This window comes from Cupressus sempervirens, chromosome 8 (genome assembly GCF_028749045.1).
Source record: "Cupressus sempervirens isolate cs-2001-9-10 chromosome 8, ASM2874904v1, whole genome shotgun sequence".
NCBI classification, from domain to species: Eukaryota; Viridiplantae; Streptophyta; class Pinopsida; order Cupressales; family Cupressaceae; genus Cupressus; species Cupressus sempervirens.
In genome coordinates, this window is record NC_143125.1 from 350,186,279 (window position 1) to 350,201,365 (window position 15,087).

General features: G+C 33.5%; 1 protein-coding gene across 7 annotated transcripts in view; it reads left to right on the top strand.

The window, feature by feature from the left end:
- The window catches only part of GMI1 (gamma-irradiation and mitomycin c induced 1), a 393,394-nt gene that overhangs the window by 38,023 nt on the left and 340,284 nt on the right, over nt 1–15,087 (top strand). For all 7 annotated transcript variants that reach the window (XM_089797668.1, XM_089797669.1, XM_089797671.1 and 4 more), the window contains exons 11-12: nt 12,762–12,848; nt 14,267–14,317. In XM_089797668.1, coding sequence (XP_089653794.1) covers nt 12,762–12,848; nt 14,267–14,317 — 138 coding nt within the window. The remainder of the gene's footprint in view (nt 1–12,761; nt 12,849–14,266; nt 14,318–15,087) is intronic.

Consider the following 15,087-nt stretch of genomic DNA (forward strand, 5'->3'; position numbering starts at 1 on the left):
TTCAGAACCTAGTCGACCTATTCAAGCCTTAATTCATGAAGCTATAGATATAAATAAAATATAGCATAGAAGGTTAGGACATCTAAATTTCAAAACTTTATCAACTATTGAGAAGATGGTTACTGGTTTACCTAAATTGAATAAAGATCACTCAAGCATATGTAGAGGATGCACTCTGCGTAAGAACACCGAAAGCCCAGTTCATGATAGCATTAGAAAAACTAACAATGTTTTGGAATTAATTCACTCAAATTTATGTGGACCTATGTCTCTTCCTGCTCTTGGAGGATTCTGGTACATGTACATTTTATAGAGGACTTCTTTAGGAAAACTTGGATTTACTTCTTAAAATGCAAAGAATCAGAAGAAATCCTGAAGAGATTTAAAGAATTTAAAACCTTAACTAAAAACTTATCAAGACATAAAATGAAAACTCTTAGGACTAATAATGGGAGGGAATATACCTCAGACTTGTTTAAAAGATTTTGTAAAGAAACAAGAATTAAGAGGGAGTATATCATTCCTTATAACCCGCAACAAAACGAGGTAGCAGAAAGGAAGAATAGAACAATCATAGAAGCTGCAAGAGCTATGATATTTGATCAAAATCTAGAATATTATCTTTGGCCAGAAGCATCTTGTACTGCTGTCTATATTCAAAACAAGAGTCCTCACTCCTACTTTAGAGATAAAACACCGGAAGAAATCTTTACTAAGGTTAAACCCAATATAAGGCATCTTAGGATTTTTGGGTGCCTAGTATATATACATGTTCTAAAAGAAAAGAGAACTAAGTTAGAACCCTCCTAGAGGGAAGGTATTTTTGTAGGGTATAGCGAAACATCTAAAGCATATAGGATTTTCGTACCAAGTTAGTAAAATATTGAACTTAGTAGGGATGTAACTTTTGAAGAAGATTTAGCATTCAAAAGAGCCCTAAGTTCTGAAGAACCCTCTCCTTTACCTAGTTCTTAAAGAAATACTTAATCTGAGTCTCAGAGGGAGAACATTGAAGATGAAATTCAAAATCTTAATCTTGAAGAAACTCAAAATTCTAAGAAAAGACCACGTTGGGCCATTAAGACAGTAGAAGAAGCACAAGACTTTGCTGCACCATTAGGAACAATCAAAGAAAGCAAAAGACCCAAAAGATTTTCTAGTTATACAACAAATATGAATGATTTGTCTAAATCATAACCAACCAATGTTTTAGATGCTATTAAACATACAACTTGGAAGGGTGCTATGACTGAAGAATACCAATCAATTATGAAGAATGATGTTTGGGAAATTGTTCCTAGACCTGAAGGAAAATTTGTTGTATTTTTCAAGTGGATATTTAAAATAAAGCATGCTGCGCTGACGGTAGCATTGAAAAATATAAAATTAGATTTGTAGCCAGGGGATTCTCTCAGAAAGAAGGGATTGATTATGAAGAAACCTTTGCTCCTGTTGCCAGATACACCTCTATAAGAGCAGTCCTAGCTATCGCCACATCAAAAGGATGGTAAGTACATCAAATGGATGTAAAAACAACATTCCTGAGTGGAAAGATTACAAAAGAGGTATATTTGGAGCAACCTGAAGGATTTGAAACTCATGATCCTAACGTTTTTGTTTGTAGGGTCAAGAAGGTCTCTATGGGCTTAAACGTGCCCCAAGGGCTTGGTATGAAAGAATTGATAAGTATCTCAGCAGCTTAGGATTCTCCAAAAATGAAGTCGATCCAAATCTATATTTTGAAAAGGATAAAGATGATATGGTAATTTTGATATTGTATGTTGATGATTTACTAATAACGGGTGATGATCATCTCATAGATCAATGCAAAAAAGATCTAATTAGAGAATTCGAGATGAAAGACTTGGGAGTCCATTACTTCCTAGGATTGGAAGTACGACATAATTTTGACAGCATTATACTTAATCAAGGGAAGTATACATTAGATATTTTGAAGAGATTTGGAATGTGGAACTGTAATTCTCTATCTTCTCCAATGGAGACTAATCTGCATAAACTTAAAGAAGCAGTAGCAGAATCGCCTTCCATAGATTCTACTCTGTACAGAGAGATGATTGGGTCTCTTATGTACCTGGTGAATACAAGAATTAATATATGCTATGTTGTTAACTCCTTAAATCCATTTATGTGTGAGCCAAAAGAGGTTCACCTAGTTGCAGTCAAACACATTATGAGATACTTACAAGGTACTCTTAACCTTGGGCTCAAATATGAGAAAGTTGACTTGGATTTACATGGATTCACTATCTTAGATTGGGGTGGAAGTGTTCAGGATAGAAAAAGTACTTCACGATGCTATTTCAGTTTAGGATTGGCAATGATATCTTGGATATGTAGAAAATAGTCTTTTCAGTAGCACAAAGTTTCACAGAAGCTGAATACATTGCAGCAACGATGGCCTCTCGGGAAGTAGCTTGTTTCGCTTAGAAAGTTACTTGTGGGATTATTTGGTCAAGTCATGAATCCTAAAATTAATCATTGTGATAATCATAGTTCCATCAAACTTACAGCGAATCCAGTTGTCCATGATAGGTCCAAGCATATAAAAATTTCTTACCATTATGTAAGAGATGGTAGACATAAATACTGTAAAATTAGAATACATTTGCACTGCAGATCAAACAACATGTATTCTCACCAAACCTCTCTGTAGAGTGAGGATAGATCACTTCAAGAAAAGACTTGGTAAGGTTGGAATGTAATTCATTTGTATTTTTTAAATTATTAATAAAATAATTTTATTGTCAGGCTATTGATTGTAATGGGCTGCGCCATTTGTATTCATTATTTTAGAGGTGACGATCTCTGAGATAATGAACTTTTGTATGAACAACATTATGAGAGATGACGATCTCTTAGATAATGTGTTAAACAGTTGGGTTCTACAGTAAGATCTAGATGAGTTCAAGATCACACTGTGAAGTGGACATTGCTATGTTCATAAATCACAATATGGATAAAGGAAGAATTATTCTCCGGAGTTTATCTTGTGTTCTGGTAGATCTTAAATTCAGGATCATGTTGTGAAATAGGAATACCAGTACCTATGAGTCACAACTTGGATAAATGAAGAATTTAATTATTGTTCGGATTTATCCTGAATTTTGTATTCTTTGCAATACTTCTATCACTAGTATTAGTGATATGTCATATCACAGGTTTAGTGATTTGACATTGTATCATGTGTTCAATGATACCACATGCTAAGAAGATTAAGATAGATATAGAGTATCAACCCTTGCTTGCTCATCTTAATTGATGTTGCTAGATATGATATCTCTTAGTATGATTATGAAGTTAAGAGGGAGTGTTAAACCCATAATCTTCAATCATGCTAGTCTTAGTACAGAGTATACTGATCTAATCTTGCATTAAATAGGTCTGAAGTTATTGTATTATCCTCTTAGGATATTGGCGCCTATAATGGAATACTAGTTTGAAGACTTACTAATCACCCTTGGTTAGTTTAGAATCTAAACTAATATTTGCATGAAAAGTTGCCGACTTCAAGAAGATGATTCAAAGGAGACTTTGAAAGGAACATGTCCTTTGTAAGGACATGCCCCTTGATCTATATATTTAGTAAGGGTGTGGTTGAAGTCTAAGGAAACACAAGAAACAATAAAGTTTGCTCCTTGGTCAATATTGCTCGAATGCAACTTGCAGAAGTAAAAACATTTCTAGATTTATATTTCTAAATTCATTCAATACTGAACATTGAAGTTTATCTACAACAAGTATTAGAAGGTATAATCTAAGTTTGATTCAAATCCGAATTTTGCAGAAACTTTACACATGCCAGATATTGGATATAGATATGATAAAGACATGTCCATACATGAGCCTCTATTTGGTCATATTTGATATGATATAGTATAAATTGTTGACCAACACATACGCACACACATTGATAATATAACAAAATAAATATTAGGAACTATACGATCAAAACCAATAGGACAGTATAACTATGTATACAAAGTTATGTTCTATAAGCTTAGATATACATACTATAAGTAAATGAATATGTGCATGATTTTGTAATTGCCATATCTAGCAATATATGTATTAGATGATCTATTGAATTCCTTGTCTATATCTTATATGGTCTCAACTCTATTGATATGCATAATTGCATGCTTATAGATTAAAACCTAATTGCATGCTTATAGATATGCATAATTGCATGCTTATTGATATGCATAATTGCATGCTTATAGATTAAAACCTAAGTTGCCAGTTTGGATTCTGGGATGGATGCAGGTTCGAGATTCGGGTTCGAAATTTGTCTAAATTTTTTGGGCTTGGGCTCGGATTTGTTTTGGTTTCATCTGTACATAAACATAACTTTTTTTAAAATATGTATGTGTGTGTATATTTATATGCAACAAGAAATAAATCCATACTCAAATCTGCTAATAGTAAAGGAACATAGTAAAATACACAACCAAATCTATGTTTCAGTTCAATAGGACATTAATTGCATCATTTAGCCATACATACAACTCGATACACTTGCTTGGTCACATGCATGGAAAATATTTCCATATCAAAGGGACAGTTTGATAATGAAAGGAATTGTCAAAAGATAAGTGCAGTATCTGAATTTTAATTTTGTATTGGTTAGAGCATTTCTAACCAGGTTATATCAAAAGTTGAGATAAAAGCCTGAAGTCCCGGATTCAAAGATATATCTTTTTAAAGACATTCCTCTATAATCATCAATTTAGATTTCACCTATTGTCAATTTGGATTTCCTTTATAAGAAAGTTTTCATTTACAGTGGTCACAATATGGTTAGAGGACAAAAAAACATTTAAAAAAAGTCTAAAAAAAAATGTTCCAGACCAAATTCATCCCAGATCTAGATAGAAAATTCTTCAAAATTCGCTGCAAATTCTGCCTGGGTTCTTCTGACAGAATTTGCAGCAAATTCATAGCTCTGCAAGAGAATTTGACAAGGACCAGACTTTGTACAGAATTGAACCAGACTTTGAGGGTTGCTGGAGAGAATCTGGTAACTTAGATTAAAACCATGACCAGATTGCTTAACATTATTTCCTATGAATAATTGTATGAATTTAAAAAATAGTAATTTTGGATTTTCATTGTGCATGGATTCATGTATTGTTTGTTTCATTTACACTTCACAATACTTTGATAAAACAATCAAAACATATCCTGTATGATACAAAAGGAGGAATGAGCTGTATCAATGGAAATAACAAATACAAACAAAGCTCAGTACCATGAGATTCAATAATTCTTAATGCAAGAAAGAGGAACAAAGAGTGGCGCAGCAGGTGAGCAGACACTATTGATACATGAAAAGCCCAAACTTCTTGCTAGAAGGCATCTATGCGGATGACCACAGTACACAATTCCATTGATACGCTAGATTGACACATTTCTAGATTAAAATGATAGGGTCTTGAAATAATTAAAGACTTTGGTCTTGCTCTTTGAAACTGTGCAAAACCATAACAAAATTGGAACGGTATCATAATTGACATTTAGAGATTTGAAGATCATTACTATGAAAATCAAATATTAAATCCGTAGGTTTTCAAACTGACTAATCAAATGCTCGTCTGAGGCTTTATTTAAGAGCATCGAAAGCAATTATCAGATGATACACCATTGCAAATGTCTCAACTGGCAAGAAACTCGGCAAGACTATAAGCTAATCCAAACTTCAAATTATGTCCATGCATAGGTTAATACAATTGCTTTTTAACTACATTTATGTACCTGTCAAAACAAAAGGTCAATAAAATCACTCAGCAAAAAAACAGCAGCACAAAAAATTAATTGGTAGTCGGACTTGTACTCAGCAAAAAGCTTGGCAAGAAATTGGTGAATAACATAAAGAATTTGAAAGTTTACAGGTTGACAAAGCTCAGCAGGCCAAAATTTGATGTGGACTTGGCAATCCGGTGAAAGATCACCGAAACTGGGCAAATTATCTGAAACAAAAAAAGTATCATATATATTTATGCATAATCTTTTAGAAAACATGAATAGAACTAATTCTAGAAAACTGAGAATTAGTTTTTTATTTGTTCATATATCAGAAAGGTAGTGTCGTTTGATAAAATACTGGAAAACTATACTAATAATGCACAAATTTCTTTTATAAGACATCAGGGTAATTTTGTAGGTGCCCTTGGAGTGGATGGTTTTGATTCCATTAGGGAAAGAGTATTTCCTTGGGCATGTTGTGGGCAGCTGCATCCAATGACTCAAGTGATGCCCCAGCCTCACCATCCACTCAGGTCTGCTGTGTGCCTACAACTGCTATCCATTGTGCTACTTATTCTAATTTTAGCTCTCTTACTTGGAATAGAGGAGCTCCTCAAGTGCATCCATATTATTGGTGATCTAGTTTGGATATGTATCCATGTCATCATGGTCAGCGACGTCATGTATTTGTAAAGCATTCAATTATACTGAGGTCGGGTGTGAATCAGCATCATTTTTTATTTTTTAGAACTCAAGTCACTACATTAGCAATACTTTAAAATTTAATCACCGACAATAAAAACACATGCAAGATCTAGCAATTAGGATAAAAGATTTCACCAATTCTGTTCCGATTTTTCTGATTTGTTTAGGTGCCTGCTCAAGTGGGTTTAAGTTTCTTTACCAAGGTTTTGGTTTAGAGTTTCAATGGGAATTGATAGTATAGAGTTCAACGATGAAACACATGCGAAGAAATGACGCTTTTGAGCCAAAATACAAATCTATAACGGAATGAAAATAAATTCTGAGTTCTGATTTATTAAGAACAGCAGTGCAGCTATTCAGAATTAGAGAATTGAGTCACCGAGAACAAGAATTTGTATATATGGAGAGCTCAACGATCAACTAGATGAGGAAATTTGTTGAATTCAAAGAGATCGCAATAGTGTGTCCAACTTGCTATAACGATGACAGTTGGTTTTATTGGCATCAAAAATAATTATTGAAAACGAATATTGGAAGAAAGTTGAAACCATGGATTTACTAAACCCTACATTGGGCTTGCAAGCAAATTTAGTGAATCGTACTGGAAATTTATCAATGTGCCAGACATGCGGATCCATTAAGTCTTCTTGATGCCTTGTGAATTTCCAAATCTGCGGCCGACAATTACTGAACAAGAAATCTACACAAACCCCTATGCCTGTTCTTGATGGTATGGCCTGCAGGAGGAATTTTATGGTTGGGGAATCGGTACAGCTAGCTTGGTAAATGGTACTGTTGGCAAGAAGCTTCTAACCCTTTAAATATGCTCACAAATTCACCAATGTTTATTGCAATCAATTTAATTAAAACACCTGTCGAGAATTTCACTGATCAATATGACCAAATCGACCTCCTGGCAGCATTTCTTGTTATTGAATTTGACTGATTTGAATACACCAAACCCTAGAAGCTTTATTGTTGTAAGAAACCTATTAAACTTGTCTGAAAATTCATCCACTGAAGCACAAATGGAATATGTGTGTAGATTACTTGCAATGGTGAAGTCGGTATTTGTTCAATGCACAATTCTCCAAGAGTTTTCATTCTTAGGAAATGACTGACATGAGCTGCCCTGTAAAGAATTCTGAAATCGAGCTGCCATCCAAATTTAGAATGAAGTTTTCTACAATTTCTTCAATTTCTGACTTCGACTATATTTCGTTTCAGGTTGAGTAGAAGTAGATGAATGGAAGATATAGTTAAATTTGATTTATGATGGAGCTAGTGTTCATATCTTTTGGTACTTGCTGATTGTAGGTAATAGTGTAAGGTTAGTTTGGGCCTAAATTGCCTAAATTGCCTAAATTGCAAGTGTTCAACTTTTATTGAAGATATTAATTTAGATTGTGCCTTCATAGGGTATTTGGATGAACATTGGCAATGTGAAAATCATTCTTGCATCCATAGAAGATAACAACCTCCTATGCCTTGTTGATTTGATGAAGCAAGGATTGGGGTTAGAGGCTTACCCCATCATCAACTTCGTTGTACATTCTTCAAATTAGTTTCCTTTGAAAGTTGTTTGGTTGGAAGTGATTGAAGAAGTTGATATCCATTGAATGAATAATGCTAGTTCCTTTGTTATAAACAACATATCACATCATAAAACTAAGTGAAGTCCATGATTAAGAAGTAACTTTCAGGGTGTCTCATTTGATCACACAATCCATATAATTTTTTTTTTGCATATGAGTATCCCTATTCAAGAGAGTTCGAGATTTGGTGTTTCATCTTGGAATTCTAAGCATTCGATTTTGTATGTTGTAGTAGAACATAACTCACAGCAACATGATCCTTCTTTGTTTACCTCCCAAATTATCAAACCAGCTGCAAAAGGTAACTTGTGCTAAGTGGTTAGAAATTGTATTGAGATAAGAAGTAATGACATGTGCTACATTAAGCAGGTTTACCACAAATTCAATATCAGAATGGTACAAGTGCTTAGAATAATTTGCTAGCTCCATTTAAATATCCTTAGAGCTAGTACTATTTTCAATCGCTACTAGCATTTGAAACTCTAATATAATCATTGACAAAACTTTTGAAGGATTTAAATACCTTAGACGTTTCATTCATACTACCCATGGAAGCATATAAATACTTATCAGTTCAAATCTATATAATATATCACTTCAAATCTATATTATTAGCCCGACTAAGGAGGATATCTTGTCAAAAGAAAAATTATTATTAATTACCCAATGTAATAAATACTTTGATGCTATACGATGAAGCTGGCCACCAATTACTGATGCCCCAATTTATAATTTCTCTCGATGCTTGCCATAATTTACCTTCTAACTTCATAGGTCAATGCCATCCCAAAGGTAATAATCTAAGCAGCTAGCTACAAGAAATTTAATGTCAAAACATCTTCATTAGAGCCCTTGATTTGTATTAGTCAGATATCCAAAATTAAATACTTGTATGTGGAGCGTACTATAACTTTTTTGAATAAAACCTTCAATGAACTTAACAATGAGGCTCCTTTGTGAAACCAAGAAGATTCCACTATAGAAGCCGACTTGGGTTTTCGTCCAATTCCCCATACTTGCAGGTTTTGGTCATGGGGTTTATTGAAAAGTCGGATGCTCTTAGAGTTCTTGCAAAGCAAAAATAGTAAACCAAACTTATTCCCAGTGAACCTCATTGTTCTTTCTTTTATGGCCCATTACGCCCATTACATTGACCATTGGCTTTCATTTTGCTTTGCCTCTTGATTTTCCTTTCCCTCTATCTTTTGATTTCCCCTCTTTTAGTTTAATTTTTACTTATGGGAAATAGTAATAAAGTGACTTTATTAGATTTCCACTTCACTCACCATAAAAGTCACTTTAATTATATGGTAAATAATTAAATTTATTATTTTTAGACAATGTGAAATTTAACTATTTAATTAGATTCTAAGGTCCAAAACGAGGGACATTACATAACACCACTGTGCTCATCCAAAATTAAGTGCCAAAACATTACATAACACCACTATCCTCATCCAAATATAAGTGCCAAATTACTCTAAAACATAGATAAAGGTCCTCTCTCCATATCAACCTAGCCAATATTGATGCCTGCAAGGGTGATTAACAACTTTGGTATCCAAACAAGTTGAGAACAACATTAATAAAATTGATAGTCTTAGTGCATTCTGCAAGAGAGTTTCACCAAAAGATGATTGTTTTCACTTGTGTGGCAAAATTACAATCTCCAAAGTAGTATTTGAATCAAAGAGGAAATTTTCACATTGTAAGGGTGATTGTGACTGTGGTAGCCAAATAAGTTGAAAATAACATTAGTAAAAATGATAGTCTCAATTCATTCTGCAAGAGAGCTTTACCAAAAGCTGAATGTTTCAACTTAGTGTGGAAAAAACACTACCACTTCCAAAGTAGCATTGAAGGCAAAGACAATTTTTTTGCTGCAAAGATAAAGACATGAATCATAAATGCATCAAGATGGAGGACCACTTGCTTTACAACTAATAGGTTGGGTTTTGTGCACATGCTAAATTCCATCCTTCGCAATGGACTTAGACAAGTATTTAAATTCCTGACTCGTCGTGAATTAGGTGAGTCATCTGGGTCACCAAGTCAAGCCATTCTTGGTGGGAACAGATGACCTTGACTTGTTGAGTCAGACCCTCTCATTTGCATGACTTGTTGAGTCAGCAAGTCAGGGGTTGACTTGTCGAGTTTGAGCCTCTTGACTTGGTCGATATAAATGTAATTTAGACATAAATCTTGTTTTTAAAACTTATTTCCCCTTAAAATATTCAATTTGCGGTGCAAAAGTCACATCTCGAAATTGCATTGTTGGGCTTTGATTACTATATTTGGCATCTTAAAAATTCAAGAAAATGATGCACATCAAGGTGTTTAATGTGGTTCTCAAGGTGCTAATTTGGTCTTGGTGGCAGGGACATTTCTTCTCAACCCCACCCTACACTACGACAGGGAGCATGCCTGTGGCACTACCCCTCGACTATGCTAGGGGCATTGCCTCTAGAATCCCACAAAAGGTGCTACCCCTTGACCTTTCTGGGGGTGTTGACCCTAAATGCCCATTTTAGTTATGAAGTACACTTCAACTTTGAGATTGCAAAGTATAGGTCATTATCTACACTCTTGTCAATACTCATCTTGGATATTTACTTGATCTATACTTGTCATATGAAATACAACTTTTTGTTTTGGGAGGGATGATGTGGTTGACATGAAACACCTACGGTGTGTTTGATAATATTGGTTATCTGCCAATGTATTAATTTGCATTTGTACTTAGTTGATCAATGTATATGTATGTTTTTGATCAAACTAGCTTCTATGTGATGATGTTATAGTCTCTTTAAGATTTGTTTCATAATGGGTGCATGAAACAAGCTTGAAATCCTTAAAAATCTCATAATTTCAAGGGTTTTTCATTTTGCCAAATCATTGGCAAGTCACGAGTTGAGCCATTCTTGCCAGGTTTGAGTCTGGGAACTTTGACTTGGACACATTGTGAACATTATGTTAGTGACATGGTTTCATCATTGTACCATTCTGTAGGGGAGATAATTTACTCCTAGTTTATGTCTATATTTTGTTTATTGCTTCTCTTTATTTCAACGTACATACCGTGATATATTTACAGCTACTTTCAGAGTTGTTGCTTTATTGTATGTTAACTTAGGATATCTACAGTAGTTTTTGCTTGCTTTCTTGCATCCCATTTTTTAATGTTATTTATTAAATCATTTTTTTTCTCGGCTCAACTAATTGGCTTTATACTATCTAATAAATACTAATTCTATTATTTTTTATCATAAAGAATAATGGAAGCTTGTGATATTATATTACCCAATAAAATTGGCATGTAAATAGTACAATTATCTTTTATCATAAAGAATAAGGAAAGCTTATGATATTATAATACCACAATAAAAGTGGCATGTAGACAGATCTAATACTTGAGTAGTAGATATGTCCATTGCTTGTTTGGAAAATATTAAAGTTGTCCAATAAAAAATTGGTTATTGTATCTAACAATGAGGCAATAACTTTAATGATTTTGAGAATAAGTGACTATGCTTTCTTGATTCAATACTCTTCTTGTATATTACGTGATCCATACTTGTCATCTGAAATACAACTTTTTGTTTTGGGAGGGATGATGTGGTTGACATGAAACACCTATGGTGTGTTTGATAATATCGGTTATTTGCCAGTGTATTAATTTGCACTTGTACTTAGTTGATCAATGCATATGTATGTTTCTGATCAAACTAGCTTTCTATGTGATGATTGTATAGTCTCTTTAAGCTTTGTTTCATAATGGGTGCATGAAACAAGCTTCAAATCCTTAAGAATCTCTTAATTTCAAGGGTTTTTTCATTTTGCCAAATCATTGGCAAGCCACGAGTTGAGCCATTCTTGCCAAGTCTGAGTCTGGAAACTTTGACTTGGACACATTGTGAACATGTTGTTAGTGACATGGTTTCATCATTGTACCATTCCATAGGCAATAATTTACTAATAGTTTATGCCTAAATTTTGTTTATTGCTTCTCTTTGTTTTAACATACATACCGTGATATATTTACAGCTACTTACAGAGTTGTTGCTTTATTGTATGTTAACTTGGGATATCTATAGTTATTTTTGCTTCCTTTCTTGCGTCCCATTTTTTAATGTTCTTTATTAAATCATTTTTTTTTCTCGGCTCGACTGATTGGCTTTATACTATCTAATAAATAATAATACAATATTTTTTATCATAAAGAATAATGGAAGCTTATGATATTATATTACCCAATAAAATTGGCATGTAAATAGTACAATTATCTTTTATCATAAAGAATAAGGAAAGCTAATGATATTATAATACCACAATAAAAGTGGCATGTAGACGGATCTAATACTCGAGTAGTAGATATGCCCATTGCTTGTGTGGAAAATATTAAAGTTGTCCAATAAAAGATTGGTTGTTGCATCTAACAATGAGGCAATAGCTTTAATGATTTTGAGAATAAGTGACCGTGCTTTCTTGATTCATAATGAGTTTCATATCAATCTCATTATGGCTGTCTTGTGGGCAATGTAAGATATATATATTTTAAGTAACTTATGATTATATCATTGTCAATACTTTTTTGCTGAATTTCATGTATGTGTTTTTGGCATTTTGTTTGTTTAGTTTTTGACAAATTATGATATGTTCCGTGTGTAAAAAATTAACTCTGTCTTGTGATTACTACAGGTTCATATATCCAGTTTGAAGTCTCAATATTGGGATGAGGATCAGTTGAAATGCATGCTTAAAGACATCTACTTTCCATACATTCAGGCATGGCTTATTTTTTTGTTTTGCCTATTCTCATATAGGAAGATGAATATGTTGTTAAAAGTCTATGCTTATGGTGATGACAACAGACGTCTTGAAGAACTACGTAATTGTTGTGTTATCATTACCTTTATCAGGTCACACACAAGTTTTTTTGGCGTTTTTTCCTTTTAATTAATTATTCTGTTTATAATTTCATTCCAACGATTCCATGAATAACAACTTATCATGGTCCACACATCTACTCCAACTGCTGAAATGTAATTACTTATTTTATTTGCTCAGCCCTCTGTTTTTTTTGTGTTGCTCGTTTTAGTTTTTTTAACTTGTGTATATTTTCCGTGGTTGTCATAAATAACCGCTGTAAAATTGTAAATAGATTTATAATGATAAACCTATTTCCATTCACAATTTCCTCATTGGGCAGATGATGTCCTGATGTTGTGCAGGAAATCAATCCCTCTTTTTGACAATCAGCTTATGTCTGGTGACGGATTATTTCAAGCCAATTACTGGGTTTGGAATTTGAATCTTGTGCATTGTCTTTTAGTGAGCAATATTTGGATCCATTCATGTTTAAGATCTAGTGCACGCCACAATCGGAAATGCACTACTAACATTTTCAAAAGCGTTTGTTATAGTTTGCTACAATTTAAACACCAACCAGCATTGGATCTCTCCTCCTGAAGCCTCTATTCCTGTTATAAGCTACGCTCCTGAAGCCTATATTTCTTTTATAAGCTTTGCAGTGCTAGCTCTGAGAATGTGTCCAAGGTTTTTTAACTTAATGCTTTCAGATTTTCGAAATGTCATCTTCTTTCCCCCAGTTTTTGGAAAAAGATTGGCTGGTTGCAGCAATAACTGTAACATCTGCAGTTCAAGTATTTAAATTGCATCTGTGTGGATTGTGTTAACATTAGTTGATAGTCGTCATTAGGAGTAATCATTAAGATTTCAATCCTTGCAATTCGGTGCATTATGAATAATAAACTCTAATTTCCATTTCTACATTCTTTGCTTGTATATTTACACTCCTATTTGAAAATGGTAGAACACCTGTCTGGTATCACATTATCCTGTGGGGGTAGCTTTTTTCAGTCTGTTAGTGCCTGGAATGATGATTTTGACATGCTATATCAGTTAGGCAGCTTTGTTTTACAAAATGCACGAGCCTCTTTAAATTATTGTTAACCATCATTACTAGCAATTATGGCATACTGAATCTTTTTCGTATTAATTTCATATTCTTAATCAATTCTAGGATACAGATTGTGGAAAAATTCAAAGATCTTGAAATGGAAATTCGTATTATACAAGTTTCAGTGTACTCTTGATATATGATGTATTCTCATTTATCTTTGAACTTTCTTGAATTGGACCACTTACTATTAAGTTTTTGATTGATCTGTATTCCTGTATAGAATGATGGATCTGATGAAGCTATTCATACAAGTACACCGGTGGAATTTGAGGTAAAACTCTATACAGGTTTTGTTTCTTTCTAATTTTCACAATTTAGAATGATTTGATGCTTCTGACTTTGATTCTATATCCATATGGTTGGGGCTAGTTTATGAAATGCTTGAGATTTTTTTAAAAATTTTAATTATATTACGGTGACCATGCACAGCATTCATAAGTTGGTTTTTGATAGGCAAAAGTTTATACTCCTTTTAACATTTTCATATAAAAACCACAATAATAGTAACTTCAAAATATCAACAATTAGGAACACAAGAACATGCAATTTATGCGGAAACTGTTTCGGGAGAAAACCACGGCATGAGGATTTGCTTATATATTAAAACCTTTCTTTCAACTTTATGGGCACCAACCCCCTAGAGACACCAATCCCCACAATTGAGAGCCAACCTAGTGAAAGATACAAATCTCTTGTATGGAGAGGTACTAACTTCTTGAATAACAAAAATTTAAACTGAAGATTAGATTTCCTTAACACATCTGCTTTATATTTGGTAACCTTAACACATCTGCTTTATATTTGCAACTATGTTACCAAATTCTTCCCTGGCAACCCCAAAGTCTGGTCCGGTTCTTGCAAAAGTCTGATCCTATTGATATTATTTTTGACCTTATCTATTAATCATGGATACATAGGTTTCATCAATATTGATTGGAGTTTAATTGAACCTAGAGACATTCTAACCAAGGCTATTGTAGTTTTGCTGAGAACACAACAATTTTTAACCAAGAAAAGAGGTGATATTTTTACTTATAATTT